Source organism: Desmodus rotundus, chromosome 4 (assembly GCF_022682495.2).
Source record: "Desmodus rotundus isolate HL8 chromosome 4, HLdesRot8A.1, whole genome shotgun sequence".
NCBI classification, from domain to species: Eukaryota; Metazoa; Chordata; class Mammalia; order Chiroptera; family Phyllostomidae; genus Desmodus; species Desmodus rotundus.
In genome coordinates this window covers 13,542,570-13,561,035 of record NC_071390.1, presented here as the reverse complement: position 1 = coordinate 13,561,035, position 18,466 = coordinate 13,542,570, and the positions used below count along the sequence as shown (strand labels likewise).

Below are 18,466 nucleotides of genomic sequence, written 5' to 3'. Positions count from 1 at the left end.
TCTTCTTTTTTTTTTTTGTTAAGCAAATGCTTCAGAGTCCAAAAGAAAAGAAGGGAGAGAAGCAGGTTAAAACGTCCACTTGGAAGAGGTGTTGATAGGGTAAAGGTGAACTGAATCTATGAAAATACCAAAGAGCTGGCCTTGGTTGTCCTCTTTAAATTTTATAACAAACTTTAGGTAGTAATTTGTTAAGTGAATAATAAGCCAAAGATACATAGCCACCATTTAATGAGCACATACTATGCGCTAAGCCCTTGATATATTTTAATTACTCCTCTGTGTTACACAATAGTGAAGAACATGAGTCCTGGAGAAAGCAGGCCTTATTCCAAATTCCAGCTCCACCATGTAGTAAATTTGTGACCTTGGACAAGTACATAAACTTTCTACCTTGGGTTCACTCACCTGTGTACTATAATAAAATGGTGATAGTACTACCGCTTCATGGGTTATGTGAGGATTAAGTGGGATAGCATGCAGAAGCTCTTGGCACCCAGCTTGCTATAAGGTAAACCCTCAGTAAAGGCTGGCTATTGTTATTACGTGGGGCAGGAGGTATTCTCTCTGTCTTACAAGTGGGAAAACTGGAGCACAGAAACATGATAGCAGTTGGTCAGCTCCCAGGGTAATTCAGAACAGTTCATGGCCAAAGCTATCCTCATCCTGGCAAGGAAAGTCAAAGGGGATCGGCCGCCTCTGTAGAGGCTGAGAGTCATGAATAAGGCCCAGTGCCCCAACAGGGAGGAAAGGGATGGAAGTGACCCTGGGAGGCAGGTCCCACCCTTTGAAGCTGTATTCTTCATGGACTAGTTTGAAAGGAACTATGGGAAAGACCCTGTGGAAGAGGGGATAAGAAGCCTCAGAGGCCCCGTCACCTGGTCCGGGCAGCCTTTTGGACAAAGCCAAAGAGTGGACTCTGGCCACTGGGAGGCTTAACCTCAGCCACCCCTTCCGGAAGACCAGAATCTCCAGGAGAAAGAGGGATTCTATAACTCAGTGTGGGGCAGGCCCTAAGAGAGGCCTTAAGCCACAGGCTCCGCCTGCCAGAGCCCCGCTGACTGGAGTGGCAGGCCTGAGTTCTGACAGCCCTCCCGCAATCGGGCCACTTACCCTTCAACATGGTCCGATTAAAAGCTTTCAGAGTGCTGACCAGCTGCCGCCCGTCCCGGAAATCTCTTCTGGCCTTCATCATGAACTTCACCATCCGAGCATACAGCAGGGCTGAGTCATGAAGGTAGGCAGAGTAAGGGCTCACCTTCAAGGAAGGACGCAAATGCAGGGTTTAAAAAGGCCTGCGGCCTCCTGAGTCACAGCCCGTGGCTCATTTAGGAGGAATTCCTCTCCATCCTTGCAGTGCTGTAACACATGGTCTCCACCCCTTCCCCCACAAGGGAGGGCTATTCAACCTGGATAGCACAATCTTCATTTTTCCTCTTTAGGCCTGTTTTTTCAATTAGATCACGTGATCCTTCAGGTCAGAAATAGCTGTCTAGACCATAGGTGGGTGGGATTATGGTTTAATTGAAAGTGGATAGATTTTGGACACAGGCTGGACTTTCTACTTACTTGCTATGAGATTTGGGGAAAGTTCCATAACCTGTCTTTATCTCAGCTCCATTATTTATAGATGGGGATAAAATCTCTGTCCTGGTGAGTATAAGGACAGTTAAATGAGGCAGGATAGGTATACTACCTATTGTGCTACCTGGCGCACAGTAGGTCTTCAATACATGTTCTCATCTGTTCATTTAGCCATCAAACATACAAGTATCCACTAAGTGCTAGGCGCTGTTGTCCCAAGAGGACCTGGTACGGACACGTAGTAGAGGACTCCCCAGATATACATTGGCTGGTCATCTTTCCTTGTGTGGCGGGATCCATAATTGGCTGCCCTGTTCCTAATGGAACCCCTCTCGTCAGTGGCTTGTCACAGGAAATAGCTTCAGCTCTGGCCCACAGTCTCTGTATAAGAAATTTCTCTGTGGATATCACATATTTGCCCCATCATCCCCGACACACTGGGACTACCACTGGCTGATCCTCTCTTTCCTGTCTTCTCCCTGTACCAGACCATCTGTTTGCCTTGACCTGTTCTAGCTCCACATTTCTGACTGCTCCATTCTGGTTCTCAGTCCTGGCCTCCTACTGGGAAAGGAAGGTCTGAGGACCACCGGAGTCTGTTCTACTACTTCCACGGGCCATGTTCTTAGACACTCAAAACCAAGGGCTGGAGGCAGAGGTCACTACCAGCCCTGCTTTTCAGGTGAAGAGACTGAGGTGTAGGAAGGTTAAGCAATTCACCGAGAAATCCCACAGGCAGTAAATGGCAGAACTAGGATGGGAGCCCAGGTAACTGACTCCAAAAGCCACCTGGCCTCTTACCTAGTAACCTTTGTCCTCCTCTGTGGTCCTGGGGTGCAGATTTCACAAGACAGCCCAGACTACTATTTATTCTCAGCTGTGTGCACATATGTGTATGTGTTGGGGGGGGGGTGGGAAAAGAAGAGGGGAAGTAAGAGGGAGAATAGTAAAGCTGAACACAAATATCCTCAAAGAAGCATGATCAGGGAGGGATCTGTGAGGTGGGACCCTGACTCAGACCTGCTCCTCTGCGGACATGGAGGGTGGCCCTCTCAGCCTTCGGTGGACTTCTTGTCGGAAGCCTTCGTCTCCAGGACCTTCTCCGTAGGAGCTGAGGGCAACGAGAAGCACAGACTCATAGATGGTGGGGAAGTGTGTCCCCTTCTGATTTGTTAGCACCTCCTTCCAGAAACTGTCCTGAAACATATAAAGTCAGTATGGTCAGTCTGTAGGCATAAGCAATGGCAATGTGTCCAGTTGAGGTTGATTTTGAATCTCTGCATTCTAATCCTCGAAAACACAATGACTCTGGGAGGCTGCCTGGCAAGGCGCACATTTTCTAGCTGACATCGAAGCAGTAGGAAGGAAGCCAAGAAAGAAAGAGAGAGGGAGAGAGAGAGAAGGAAAGAAGGGAGGGAGAGAGAGAGAGAAAAAGAAATACCAATGGCATTTTTCACAGAACTAGAAAAAATAGTCCTAAAATTTATATGGAACCACAAAAGACCTCAAATAACCACAGCAATCTTGAGAAAGAAGAACAAAGTTGGAGGTATTATGCTACCTGGTATCAAACTATACTACAAGGTTATACTAATCAAAATAGCATGGTCCTAGCATGAAAAAAGACACACAGATCATTGGATCATTGGAACAAAATAGAAAGGCCAGAAATAAATCCATATCTGTATGGTAAATTAATATTTGACAAGAAAAGCAAGCACGTGCAATGAGGTAAAGAAGTCTATTTAACGGTGTTGGGAAAATTGGACATACACATGCAAAAAAAAAAAAGAAACTAGACCACATTCTTATACCATATACAATTCAACTCAAAATGGATTAAAGACTTCACTGTAAGACTTGAAATCATAAAACTCCTTGGAGAAAACATAGGCAGTAAACTCTCTGACATTCTGTTAGTAATATATTTTTCTGATACATCTCCTTGGGTAAGGAAAACAAAAAAATAAATAAACAAATGGGATTAAAAGATTTTTGCCCAGCAAAGGAAACCAACAACAAAATGAAAAGACAACCCACTGAATGAGAGAAGATATTTATCATTGATATGTCCAATAAGGGCTTAATATCCAAAATTTATAATGAACACATACAACTCAACACCAAAAAAACAAACAATCCAATTAAAAATTGGGCAAAGGACCTGAATAGACACTTCTCCAAAGAGAACATACAAATGGCCAATAGACATATGAAAAGATGCTCAACATCACTAATCATCAAAGAGATACAAATTAAAACCACAATGAGGTATCACCTCACAAATGTCAGAATGGCTGTCATCAATAAATGTCCAAAGGACAAGTGTTGGCCAGGATATGGAGAAAAGGGAACCTTCATGCACTGTTGGTGGGAATGCAGATTGGTGCAACCACTGTGGAAAACAGTATGGAGGTTTCTCAAAAAATGAAAAATAGAACTACCTTATGACCCAGCAATTCCATTTCTGGGTATCTATCTGAAGGAACCCAAAACACTAATTTGAAAAGATGTATGCACTCCTATGTTCACTGCAGCATTATTTACAATAGTCAAGATATGAAAGCAACCCAAGTGCCCATCGATAGAAGATGGATAAAAAACTGCGGTACATATAAACAATAGACCACTACTCAGCCATAAAAAAGAATGAAATCTTGCCATTTGGAGCAACATGGATGGACCTAGAGGGTATTATGCTAAGTGAAATAAGTCACACAGAGATAGACAAATACCATATAATTTCACTTCCACGTGGAATCTACAGAACAAAATAAACAAATGAAACATAAACAGACTCATAGTTACAGAAAACAGATTGATGGTTGTCAGAGGGGAGGGGGGTTGGAGGGCTGGGTGAGAAAAGTGAAGGGACTAAGCACAAATTGGTAGTTACAAAATAGTCATAGGGATGTATAGTACAGCATACAGAATATAGTCGATAATATCTAATAACTATGTGTGGTGCCAGGTGGGTACTAGAATTATCAGGGGGACCACTTCATGAATAATGTAATTGCCTAACCTCTATGCTGTTCACTGGAACTAATATAAAATATTATTAAATGTCAACTATAATTGAAGGATAAAATAACAAAGATAAAAGAAATCTGAAACATTGTTATACATCTTTTATTTCCTTTTGCCTCATTTCAGCTTCTTAGAATCATTTAAAACAAGCTCATTTTAAAAAGATAAAACTGCTGGAGAACTTACACAGTATTTCCTTATCTAAATGCAAGTTGCTTTTCAGAAGCCTGCTAGTGTAAAACGGTGTTTAAATGTACAGACTCTGAGAGAGTCCCCCTGGGGTTTGAATACCAGCTCTCCCTCCTACGAGTCGTGTGGCCTTGCACAACCTATTTTCTCTTTCAGAGCCCCGGTTTCCTCATCTGTAAGGCAGGGAAAATAAAAGTAACTCCCACAGGGTGGTATGAGCTGACATGAGTTTTAGCGTATCAAGCACTCACAGTGGGGCCTGGCACCCAGTAACTTACTCTGTAAGCCAGAGCTGTTGAGGGCAAAGGGCTCTGTCCCAGAGTCCAAAAGACCCAGTGTGGAAAACTAGCTATGCCCTCAGGAGCCCTGAGATCTGGGAGAAGTTACCTTATGCAACTGAGCCTCATTTTTCCTATCTGTAAATTGGAATGCTGATAAGATCTACCTTACGAGGCTCGTGGGAATATTAAGCGCAGCAGTGCAGAAAAACTCATGTGTAACACATTCCTCACGGTAGGCATGTGGTACATTTGGCCATTCCGATCACAACCAAAAGAACCCAATCACCCAAGAATGGCCTCATTGGACCAGTATGTTGGTCTCTCCAGGCCGTTGTTAGGACTCCAGCAGAGACACAAGGAGGAAGTGCCACGTGACTTTAAGTGCCCTTTGGGGAGGTCTCAGATACATGATGAGAGCAACAGTTCCCCCTCAATGGTGTTTGCTGACAGACTACCAAGAGTCAGCATCCAGGTTCCAGGCCTGGCTCAACCTCTCACTCACTGGGCAAAAGGACTCTGGGTACGTTCTTCCAGCTCAGTCCCCTCTCCCAGCCTTAACAGGAGGACACTTAGGGCTGTGGTGAGTCTTCAGTGAGCCACTGCACCTGGCACTTAGCAACTGCTCCACCCTTCTTAGCTCCTGCTGCAGGAGCCATGGGGGGCACCGACACCCACCTGCCACTGCTGCAGGACAATGAAAACAAGCCCTCCCGCGTGGAGTCCCAGGTTCTCCGCAGCCAGCAGAATAAAGTTTGCATCCTCTGAGCTGCAGATGAGGATGATTACTGTAAGATAAAAAAAATCAGTCAGGCAAGCACACATGATCACGTGCACACATGCGCATGCTTTTTAAAGTCTAGCCTGAAACTGCTCTAAAGGAGACATGAACTTTTTCTTTCCCTGGGGTTGCTTTAGGAAAGGGGAATGCCAAAACTATCCCCAGAGGGTTCCGCCAGCAGTGTACCCACTGGCAGATTTGCTCTGCAGAACTCAAGTCCTCACTGCAGCTCCCTCCCCAAATACAGTCAGAAAAGGTTAGGACCACCTTGGTGCTCTGGTTTCTCTGTTTCATTGGCTCAGAACAACAGATCTGGCTTGCTAATCATCAGCCACACAGTTAGGCGGAGTTAAAGGAGGACCTAGAGCCAGGAGCATTCAGACTTTCTGAGTTGGGATGCAGGGAGGGGAAGGCATGGGCCATGGTGATTTTCTTCCACTCAAACGCATCAGTGTGCATTTTGAGGACACACAAGTGAAATAGTGACATTCTTTAAATGAGGTAAATTATAATCTATTTATCCGAGCTCCATCCATGTGCCAAGCCCTGTGCTGATTAAGCACAGGATACAGCAATGAGCAAGACAGAGGGCCCCTGCTCTCGCGGAACTGAGACAGACAGGCACTATACCAGTGAATTATGGGGTGCAATGCGGTTGTAGGTCACGATTCAGGCCAAGGATCAGCGAGTCTCAAAGTGCCAAGGCCAGAAAGGCTTAGTTTATTGAACAACAGAAATGAGTCAGTTACTAATCCAGGCTAGAAAATAGAGCCTTATAAGTACCACAACAAAACTAACTGCTATCATATGTTGACCAATTACTATGTCCAGACGCAGTACTTAAGACTTTACAGGCATGACCTTATGCAATCCTCAGGTTTCTGTGAGGTAGGCAGATGATTATCTTCATTTTCCAGATAAGGTATCTGAGGCACGGAGAGATCAAGGTAGTTGTCCAGGAGTGCACAGCTAACAAGTACTAGAGGCTGGATTGATACCTAGGCTATCTCTCTCCAGAGCCCATGCTCTGAACAACAGGCCAAGCCCAGAACTCAGCCCACCTGGAAGATGCTTTCAGAGTGTATTCAATGAATCATAACACCATAGCATATGGAATTTCACTTTAGATTAAAAATATTTGTTGATGGTGGTGGTGATGTCAACCAAAAAGAAAAACTTTTTATATATCACTAATTTTTGCATCCTCTGAGCTGCAGATTTCCATCTGCTTTTTAACCCATAGCAAAATGAAGAATTCCCATCTGCTTTTCCTATTTGACTCTCCAAATATAAGCAATAGAAGATCCCTTTCCACTTACCCCTGGCAGTTGCTGACACGGTCCTAAGATTCTCTTGCAGGAGGGCTGGATCATTGGTGGTGTATTTGATCTGGGCAGTGATGGTGAAATGGGATTTGAGTTCATTCTCTACAACCCTCCACAACTCATCCACTCTATCCCAGGAGGAAATCCCAGAGGGACCCCCAAACATTCCGATGTGTTTCCAGCCCAGGTACTGGAGACTTTTTTGGAGCACATCACCAATCTCACGCATGGGTGGCACAAGTCTCACATAGGTGTCATATAAGAAGTTGTTCTCCAGTTTTGCTGTTTGTCCAACAAAGTCAAAGATGGGGATGTTCCACTCAGAGGCCAGCAAACCAATAACCTTGAAAGTAACCAAAAGGATGTCTTTTCATAATTGAGTTTATGCTACTCTCAAACCTCATTGTAAGGAACCCACATGAATTTTGAATTCAGTGACTCAGTGGGTCATGCTGGAGCCTGTCTTTTGGAATATTGATGATAATGTCTTATATCAAACATGAGGATGCAAGACCTCAGGACAAGAATAACAACAGTGAGCATTCATTGAGAGCTTGCTGTGTGCCAAGCACTTTGCTAAGAGCTTATATATATCATCTCAATTTTTACAACATTTCTATGAGGTAGGCATTGTCATTGCCCCATTTTGTAGGTGAAAACATGGTGGTGCAGAGGTGTAAGTTACAAAGCTAGCAAACAGTGGAGCAGGATTGGAATACAGGCAAAATGAATTCAGAGCCCACACTCAGAGCTACTATTCACTCTCTTGGTGTATCTTTCTTAATTTGTTCCTTATTCATTTCTCATTCACTTTTTATTATCAGCCTCCTATTTATAAGAAACTTTGGAGACCCTGCTCTTAAAGGAGTTTATGATCTATTACAGGAGCTAAGACATATGAAAATAGCTATACAGTTAAATATACCCTTCACTATTTATAGACAATAGATTTATAGGAATTTAGAAAAGTAAGAAATCACTTCTGATTTGGGAATTAGGGATACAAAAGTGAGGATGGCGGGGTGAAGAAAAGGTCTACGGCATTTGAGCTTGACGTTGAAGAATGGGTAGGCTGTGGACAGCAAGAAATGTGTCAAATGAGGAATCCCAGGAGAGAGCAAGATTCAAATTCAAACATGAACTTAATTCTACAGCCCCCACTAGTGGTTGTTGTGCAGTGAGTGAGAACTTGGGAGGCTGCTTTCTATTTCAGCTTTGTGTCAATGGGCTTAGCCTATTTTAGACTAAGCATGAGATACCCAAGGACTTCTACAAGACTAATCCCACTAACGAAACAAATAAAAGTCATTGCTTTCTCTCATTTTCTTGCCCTCGTGTATTACAGTCTGCCTTACTTCCTTCTTTCCCACTTACTTTTACCATCACCGAATCACTCATTATACACCAAAGGGAAACCTACGCAAATGATGTTTTTCTATTGAATATTAACTTTCCTCTCAATTTCCCTGACCCAGGTAGCTGACGATGTCAGAATAAATAACGAGTTTATCTGCAACAGCACCAAGTCCAAATGCTCAACAAGTTTGTTAATACGCAGCCACAGGTTAGTGAGGGAACTTATAACTGTTGACTTGAAAGGCTTTCTTTAAAGAGAATATTAACTGTTCTAATTACATGGCCTAATTACATCTCCAAAAAAAATGGTACCGAAGACCCACACAGTAGTGATTCTAATAATGCCAACCTTGTCAAGGATTATTCAAATCTGTGCCACCCCTTACAACGGAAACTGAGCCAGAGTTTGTAGAAGATTGTATACCTCCGCTGCTTCTGGGCATGTTGGTCCAAACAGGGCAGAAATCTGTTCTCTCTGGACCTGGTTGGTGAAAATAGCAATAGCCTCCTTGGCGCTGCAGGTTGAGTTGGTGTAAGTGAACTCCCAGCTGAAGTTTCCGAGGTCCGCTGACTCTGAGTTGATCTTGTCCATGGCAATCTGGAGACCCGCACCCAGCCTCTGCACACTGAGTGGATGGGAGATATTCCAGGGAGCCTGGAAGCCCACAGTGAGTTTAGCAGCCTCAAGCCAAGTCACCAGCACACTGGCAAAGAGTGTTAGAACTAGTATTGGGTGGGCATCATGGCATTTAGCCCCCAAACAGAGCCCAGATCGAAGTGGGGCCTCAGCACCTGTGCTGGGAGCCATGGACAGTGTCCAACATCTGGCACACTGCAAAACTCAGAGAGGCTCAGCCTCCTGACCACTCACGCCAAGAGCTTTAAATGATAGTGCAGAGTCCCCTGAGGACTGCAGCTTGGTTTCTGTTCAGTGCCATTAATTAGCTGGAACCTTTTCCTTTCAGAATCTGTCCTAACACATCAAGAAGCAGCAGTCTTGCAGAAGGAGGCTAGGGCAGGGAGTCAGCAAGGCCCTGGTAATTAATCCAGGGACACCGCTGACAAACTTTATGGTCCTGGACAAAGCACACAACGCCACTCGCCCCCAGCCCCAGGAACCCTCTCTGCTAGTTAAATAAGAATCTGGAATCACTCAAGGGTAGGCCTGGGCTGGAATTCTGACTCCACCACACGTTAGTTGTGCGACCTAGGACATGCCACTTCCTCTCTCTATGCCATCATCTCCCGATAGACAAATGGGGGTTAAACTGTAATGGGATCTCCCCCTAAGTAACGTGGTAAGGATAAAACAAGGCTGTACAAGTCCAGCCCCCCGGAGCAATGCCTGCACAAAGGGAGGCACTTCTCCATGCTAGGTAATGATGATGATGATGATGATAAACATTGATGATGTTGATTTCATAATAATAATGATCACCTGCTGAATTAATCTTATAATTTTTCTAGAACAAGTGCGTTAATGGCTGTGAGAGTGTTTAGACATATTAGACAATTAGCATAGTCTATGTCCCTCACCCTGGCCCAGGACATCGGGGAGAGGCTTCGAATGAATGAACACTAACTCCCAAAGCTTAATCTCAGAACCACCTACATCAGTCTCTCCCAATGAGTAAAAGTACAGGTTCCGGGCCCCACTCCAGACCCTCGGAAGCAGTCCTCAGTTTACTCTGAGAATCTGTTATTAACAGACTCATGTATGCCTAAGCACATTAGCATCTGAGAAGCTCTGACAGTCTGAAATGAGAGGAGGAAAAGAAGAGCTGATAACTACCCTCTACTTATCCGCCTTCGGCAGCAAGCTCCCAGACGGGGATTACTGAGCCTTCGTCCTGGCCCATCTCAAGGGGCCATTTCAAGCCCTATGCATTGGAGGAGTCGCTTTTCTCCAAACCAAATTCAGCATAACTTCTTCACTGAGCTTCAAATTCTCTATCTCTTCTACTAGGACAGCTTGGCGTCAATTAGCAAAGTCATCTGAGCCTAAAGATATCCTTGATCTAATCATAGACAGAATTCCATGGATTTTTTTGTGTGTGTTCACATGCTTGCCAGATGTGTGTGGCCTCGGGCAAGTCAGTTCAAACCGGTGCCTCACTTTTCTCAACTTCAGAATTAGTTTAACAATGCTCTTCTCAGAAGAGCGTTGTAAAGATATTGTGAAATTATATAATTACCTAGCACAGCGCCTCCCATTCAGAAGGAATCCAGTAAAGGAGCACTCCCCCAAAGGGGCATGCCATCACCTAAGTCATGATCTCAAAGCCGGGACTCTCGGAACAGTATTTCATTACACGTTCTGTGTGCCCTCTCCCCTACCCGTATGTAAACATCTTAACATTTGAACTCCCACTCTGGATAATTGGGATTCTTTGTGTTTACAGACTGACTTTCTCTGAGAAATCTTTGAGGCCAGGTGACTATGTGTGTCCCTCTTTGGATCCTCAGATTGGAGCCTTTATATATCCAAATTAATATTAATCATGATAAGCATAAGGATATGTTTTTTGTATTCCTACATGCTTACATGTGAGCACGATCGAAACCATGAGAAAATACTGCTGAAGTTTCAGCACTTGAGAATTTAACAAGCAGACATACACTGCTGGTCGGTGTTAATAGTCATTTTTTCAACGTGCATCCAGAAGCCTTAAGAATATATGGATCTTTGACTCAGGAATTCCAGTTTTGGAGACTTATCCTAAAGAAATAAGATCATATGATAAGATTTTACTACACTGCTTTTAAAAAACTTATCTTTTCACTTTATTTTTTTAAAGAGATTTTATTTACTTATTTTTTGATAGAGAGGAAGGGAGGGAGAAAGAGAAGGAGAGAAACATCAATGTGCGGTTGGCTCTTGAGTGCCCCCTACTGGGGACCTGGCCTGCAACCCAGGCATGTGCCCTGACTGGGAATCAAACCAGCGACTCTTTGGTTCTCAGGCCGGTGCTCAATCCACTGAGCCACACCAGCCAGGGCTACATTGCTTTTTTTAAGAGTTAAAAATTAGACACCAATTTTATGTCTAAAGCAAGGGCCTGGATAAATAACACATAGTTAATCTGTATGTCTGAGGACCAGTCAGTCATTGAAAATGAGTGCGTTTCTATGCTTAGAAGGGTAGTCCCAATGAATTAACTGAGGAAGCACGCTATAAAACAGCATGTATGATACTCTATTTTTATCATTTTTTTCAAAGCACACAGTTTACATAGCAAAGATTACATACGCCTAAACTCTAAAAGTGGTATTTCTGAATAATGGGAATTATTAGTACTTTTCTTCTCTTTGCTTATCTTAATTTTAATATTTTTTGTCTTAATGTCTGTAAAAAGAAAGAAAAGTATAAGTTTTTATCACAAATAAACCCTACAGGTTTGCATTTGTGGAGTGAAAGCAAGGGGTTGGACACACGCTGTCTGAATTCTCAGGACGGGAGCGTCTGTCTCACCCCGGCCTGGGCCCTCACACTTCAAGGCACTCAGCTTTCCTCTGTGGCCTCTAACTATTCTCTGTGGATTTCAGACCCCTCCATTCTACCATCACTCTCAGAGAAGGAGAGAGATAGAGATGCTGTTGTCCAGATCATGAGAATCACCTGGAAACCATTGCCATAGTAACAGGCCCACCCACTTTGTGCCCAGTGCTTTATTGCCTAGAGTAGAAATGGCCTGAAATTAAAATCAACTCAGTGGGATTTTTAGGGACTGAGGCTGCTGGAGAGAATGTGATGTCCTCCACTTTTCTTCCAGTTCTCCCTCCTTCTAGGAGATTCTTACGCATACAAATTTCCAGTGGCATGGTGGTTGTTGTGAGAGGCGATGCTGTTTCATCCAACAATGCTGTAGCACAAAAGTACGTCCAGCAGAGGTGCAGAGGTTGCTTCCCTATGTCAGTGCGCGTGGTGCTTTCATTCTTAGCTACTTCGCCCTATCTCCACTTCCTGAAGAGACAATTACAGAGGGAGGGTTCTTTCTGCCTGGTTTACAGTTTCCTCCATGCTGACCAGCCTGGCCATAAATCAGATACAGGGCCAGCCGTTCTGCGTCCAAGGTCAAGTAAGATTGGCTGTAGCCAGGGTGCTGGGGTTTTCATAAAACCTCTAGCACTTTTCTACCTGCCCATCCTCCCCTCCTGCTTTCCTCTTGCATCCCTTCAATGTGTAAATCAGTGGTCTGACCACATTTAGAGAAAAACTGAAGGTTTAGAATGTGTGGGTTCAAACTCATCTGAAGGTAAGAGGCAGGAAAAGGTATTTGGCCCATTTGGAAGAGTGAGCTGAGCCTGTAACATCCTAGGGAAAGCCGAGAGAGAGGCAGCTGTCACTCTTGCCCTCCTGCACTCTCCTGCATCTCGCGATGTCTCCTTTAAAAAGGCATCAGCCTCAGGCTTCCCCCAGTGAATAAGACTGTAATCAAGCCTCCGTGTCCTTCCCTAGGATATGGGGAAACGGCAGGGGGCAGAGGCCTCTGACCTTACCAGCTTCTTGCCCTAAAATCCTAGCACTCTGATGGCTTCATAACTAACCAAGTACCCAACGCTCAGCGGTGGCAGCAAGTTCCTTTCCAGATCTTGCGCACAGGTTCCTAAAGGGAGCATTCCTGAAGATCCAGCACACCTTGTACAGACCATCCCAGAAACAGGAGCAAGTAAAAGGCGGCTATTTCCTGTCAGGGTGTGAACTTCAAACTTCCCTGTTGTGTTCTTGTCTTTTGCAAATAGCTGAGATAACTTCAGTGACTATGAAGCTCCTAGTGAGTAAATGTTTGAAAAGCCATAGGAAAGTGGAGCGAAGGTTGAAGTTGTATAAAGCAGGAGATCATATTTCTCAGGCCTGTAACAAAGCAACTTCCTTGGATCCCAAAGCCACTCTTTTAGGTAACCAGACGTGCACTACTCCTAGAAGGCCAGGGCTGGGCTGGGGATGGGCACTGACCTTGGCTGTCTGCTGAACACACTCTGGTCCTGTTTCTGACTGGGTTTGTGTGACAGACGAGATCCTCCCTCCTGAGGACTCCACCTGTCTCTTACATGCTTCTGCCACCTGGTATATACCCTGTGCTGCTGAAAGAGTATTTCCCTGACCTGTGATGTTTGTTCTTTCTCTTTCTCTCACCTCTTTCCACCAGGAATATGCCTTTGACACCTGAGCAGTTGCTTTTGACAGTCTGAGGATTCTAATCAATATTTTCCAGTATTCTTCTGGATACAAATATAACCTGAAGCTTAGCAGGTTGGTTTGCTCTAAATGCCAGATTTCAGATCTGAATATTTATTTTCTGGTCTTTGATCCTGCCTCCCAGATCAAGACCCCATCACCCAATAAAGCATTAACCAGAAGAGCAAAACCTTTCAGAAAGCACTTGGGGAGGTGGGGCAACTGCCTGCTTCTGCTACTCAGTAAGCACAGATACTAAATGATTGGTAGTGATGTAATTACCTCTGAAGCCACCTTTCAGAAAATTTTAAGTTTTCCAAAAGCATCATGTTGTCACAGTGTCTCAAATAAAGAATAGAGAATGTGTCCTTGCCTTAATACATCTTTCTCTGCTGATTACCTAGTTTTAACGCATGAGAACGATAGGCTTCTCCATCTGAGCCCATCAGGAACCTGTGTGGCACTAGGCTCAGGGTCTGGCTGGCTTCTATAAAGGGAGGCAGGATGTCCTTTCTGACTCATCCAGCCTCCCCGGCTTTTTATCTGGAGAGACCAGAACCCTCCCATTTCCTGTCATTTCCACTCTGCTCAGGTTAAAGCTTCCCAAACAGCTCCCTAGCCAGGCACTCAGACTTCTCTCCAAACCGTGCGCCCAGGGAACCGAACCAAGGATGCGTGCAATGCAGAGGACAACGTACTCAAAGGCTTGCTGAGAGGGAGGGGTTGGTAGGCACCCCCAAGTATCAGTGCTCCTTTGGGAGGTTTGGGAGGTCCCATACCATCCTGTGGCAAGCACTGTGGCAGAGTGGATGGGAGTAGAGGTTTGAAATGAGACTTGAGCTGGCTTGGACAAGTTATGTAGTGTCTGAACCTCAATGTCCTCATTTGTAATGACTCTGGTGAGCTCAAGTGAGCATTAGATGAAGTCATAGAGGTAGAGCACAAAATATGATGCCTGAGCAGTGAGAGAGTAGTAGCAGTTGTATAATGAGGGGAGTATTGCTTTAGTCAAGATCACACACTCCATTGGATGGATGCTGTGCAAATCCTACTACAGACACCAGAGAAATAGGCTACAGACAGGGCTGTCCTCAAGTCACAACATGCTCACCGCTGCCACCAGGTAACGCCACCTTTTACTTAAATTGTATAGGCATTAAGGCCAAGAAACTTTGGTCTAATTCAGTGCTGTCCAAGAAAAATAGAGTGTGAGCCACACTATTCAGAAATTTCCAGCAGACACATTTAAAAAAGGAAAAGAAACAGGTAAGATTCCTTACCTACCATATCCTACATGATCATTTCAACATGTAATCAATGTCTTTTAAATTGAGATTTTACCTAATTTTCTTCATACTAAGTCTCCAAAATGTGGTGTGCATTTTACGCTTACACATGTCTCAATGCAGACTGGCCTCACTTCAAGTTCTCAGTAGCCACATGTGGCTACTGGTCCCAGTCCTGGATGGTGCAGGTCTGCACCTTCACTCTGAGCTTCCCTTATAACCTGCTGTGAGATAGTGGTATTTCCTTGGGATGGTTGAAGCTTCTGGGAATTTAGAGCTGACTTCTGATTCTCAAATGCTCTTGGGACCTTCTCGCTGGTGAAGGAGTAGGTTGCCTGTGTCACTGGGTCCCAACCTTGCTGGCATCATGATCCTGAGAATGCTAGTACATATACAGCACACTGACACCCCTAGATGAAGCCATCCATAAGCACACCTTGCCACTCTGAAGGCTGAGGGGTCAGTATCTCTTAGCCCATCCGTGTGCCGTGGCTTGTCAGCTGGGAAGCTCAGACAGAGCTAAGTCTTCAAGGCACTTTGCTCCGTGTGGATGTTGCTGGGGCTGAGGGAGGGGACACGTATGTGGAGTTGGGGTAAGGTTTTATTGCAATCTGTGAAAACACCATTCTCGTCAAGCAAGTGCTCATGCTTGAGTAACACTTCCTTCCCACGGAGAATGACCATGTGACCTGAAGTGTTGGGGTCCAGCCTCGGCGGGTCTCAGGGTCCCCAAAGGATGGACGGCGCAGGCGAAGAATGCAGAGTCGGACACCAAATTTGATGCCAGAGAATGGCCAACCCTTGTGGGTCTGACCGAACTCTAAGAGTTTAATCAAGCTTTATTTTTATAGGGATTTGTTATATGACATCAAAGGAACTGGTGCCTGGCATGATTTTTCAAGCAGAAAAGGTCTATACAGAAATACCAAGAAAAGGTACAGGAAGTTCTACAGATTTATTCCTACTAAACAAAGGTTATTTTGACCAGGAGGGTTATCAATCAGACAGCCACAAGTAATTACATGTACAAAGTTTCAAATATCTATCGATCATTTGATGTCTAACAAAGGTTACAGAATCTGGCATAGGTCAAAAGGATACGCTAGACTAGACAGCGGTTTTATGTGAACTATTAAAGGGCCCATGTGGTTAGGCTTTCTAACTCAGCTATCTATCTTCCTGTCTAGGTTCTTTCTTTATGCACTTTGCAGGGGATGATCTTTGTATTTGTTCCCTCATGCTTAAATCATAATAGTTCACCTATTTTCCTTGCTTTTTTACCCATCTAGTTCCATCAATTATTACTCCTGTCCAAGGTATAGGGGGATTGTACTAAGGGGGACATCTAGTAAAACTTTTCTCCATTTTTCAGGCAGCTAGCCTGCCCATAGTCTAATATTAATCTTCTAATAGGTAGGAGAAGTAGGCTGTGGAGGGGTTATAAGGGACTTTTGTTCTATGGCCAAGAAATCATTTTGTACAATTGCGTTGGAATTCTGCAGATCAGTGGACCCGAAATACAAATGCTCAAAAATCCCACCACCTAGTAATAGCAAAGACAGACATGCAAGAAGAGATATACAGGAAATCCAGCCACAGTTGCCTCTGCTGTGCAGACACATCTCATCCGTCCTGACTGTGTCAAGGGTTGGCTGTTGGTCGGCTCCCAACACTGAAGAGCTGGGGTGCCCAAGCTGTTGCCGTCAGTAACCTGAGTTGAGCAAAATGAGCTGCTACAGACACTGAGTTATGTGCCCAGCTTCTCCCATGCACACTGTGAGCCCCCATGGTGCAGGACTGAGAGCAGAGTCCAGCACAGAGCTATGGGCACTCACAGGACAGCGGACAACGAGGCAGAAAGAGCTGGGGGTTGGGGTGCACAGCTGAATGGATAGTGCATTGCGCCCCCGGCCTCCAATTGAATGAAGCAAGGCTCTGTGTAGGAAACAAGCTCACTGGCAGGAAGGATATTCAAGCAAATGAGACTCCCTTCTGAGAAGGGAAAAGGTAGCTCTTGTTCCCCCCTCGGCATCGGGTCTATGGGCTGACCTTGGGTCCTGCCTTCTCTAGGGCAATGGTTCTTAATTTTCTTTTCAATAAAAGTTCCAGAGAGAAATGCATATATAAATGCACAAGATTGCGAGGGGGTTATGGGATGGATCGTACACAATCATAGATGTGTGCTTGGGCTCTGAACTCAGGAGCACCTGGACTCAAAATCCTACTCTGAGATTGTGCCAACTGTCAGCCACGTACCTTCAGCAAGTTACTGGCCTCTCCTAGCCTTTCCTCATCTGCAAAACAATATCAATTTCTCCACAGGGGTGCTGTGGGGTTAAATGAGATATTGCAGACAAAGCTCTTGGCACAGTGCCACCATAATGTCCACTATCGTAATCATCTTAAAGACCTTCTGAAAAGAGCTGGCATGAGAGCCTAAGATTTCTACCCTGTACAATGTACTTTGAGTGCCATTAGCCTTTTGAAATATCAGATAACTAAGGAAAGGGTGGGTACAGAATTCTGATAATTGGAATGGTCGATTATGGCATCCTTGTTAAGAGCTGAAAGAACTTCGCCCCTTCCTTTCACATCTCAGTAGAAGAGTAAACTTCAACGTCGGCTCTGCCATGTAGGAAGCCAAAGGTGAGTCCATCACAGCTTTCTTTATGCTCACTTTTACCGTCACAACCTCTGTCCTGCTATACAGCTAACTGTAGGGAGGGACATCTCGCCTCCTTTCTTTTGAATCCATCATTGCTAAGTGAACATGCACTGATTTAGCCTCTACCTTTATGACTCTGCTTCCGTTTCTTCTTGGGTCATGTTGCCCGACTTCTAAAGACTTGGCTTAGCTGTCAAAAAAGCCTCAGATCCTTGAAAATACTTTTAAGACACAGGTGGCAAGAACAAGGCCCTCGGGCCAAATCCAAACCTCCACCTTGTTTTATCCAGCCCGGCACCTTGTTTCTACCTGGCTGCAGCTCTGAGCACCTTGCCCCTAGTTAAGGAGTAGTTACATGTATACAGTCCTAAAATGACATTCGGCCCTTTGAAGGCAACTGCGAGGCTGATGCGGCCCCAGGTGAAAACAAGTTTGACACTCCTGTCCTAATTGTTCCCATGCCTCAGCTGCTCCAGACACCTCATGTGTTTCTTTTTCCTTTTCATCTCTGAATTTCTTCTTTTCCCTCATCTGGAACATTTACAGTGGGTATTGCTGAATAATTATTCCATAATCTAAATCTAAGGAAATATTCTAAAGCAGCAGAACCAGGGGTTTAAGATACATCTCTGGCTTCTGAGCACAGAAGGACAAATTCTACTTTTCTTTAGAAGGACTTCATTAGCTTTAGTGCTGTCTGGCATTTAGAAACACCCCCCTAAAATGCTGAAATAATATTTGGTATCCTGGCTTATGCATCTTCCCTACCCCCCCCTACACACACAAACTGCTCTAA

The 18,466-nt window shown here is 44.6% G+C and overlaps 1 protein-coding gene across 1 annotated transcript in view; it reads right to left on the bottom strand.

Moving 5' to 3' along the window:
• Positions 1–9,348, bottom strand: part of LOC112300447 (guanylate cyclase 2G) — a 44,002-nt gene extending 34,654 nt beyond the window's left edge. Inside the window, exons 1-5 of the mRNA XM_045191673.2 lie at positions 8,965–9,348; positions 7,179–7,527; positions 5,757–5,866; positions 2,602–2,778; positions 1,111–1,255 (exon numbers count right to left, since the gene is read on the bottom strand). Of these exons, the coding sequence (XP_045047608.2) occupies positions 1,111–1,255; positions 2,602–2,778; positions 5,757–5,866; positions 7,179–7,527; positions 8,965–9,348 (1,165 nt within the window). The remainder of the gene's footprint in view (positions 1–1,110; positions 1,256–2,601; positions 2,779–5,756; positions 5,867–7,178; positions 7,528–8,964) is intronic.
• Between the last annotated feature and the right edge of the window lie 9,118 nt (positions 9,349–18,466).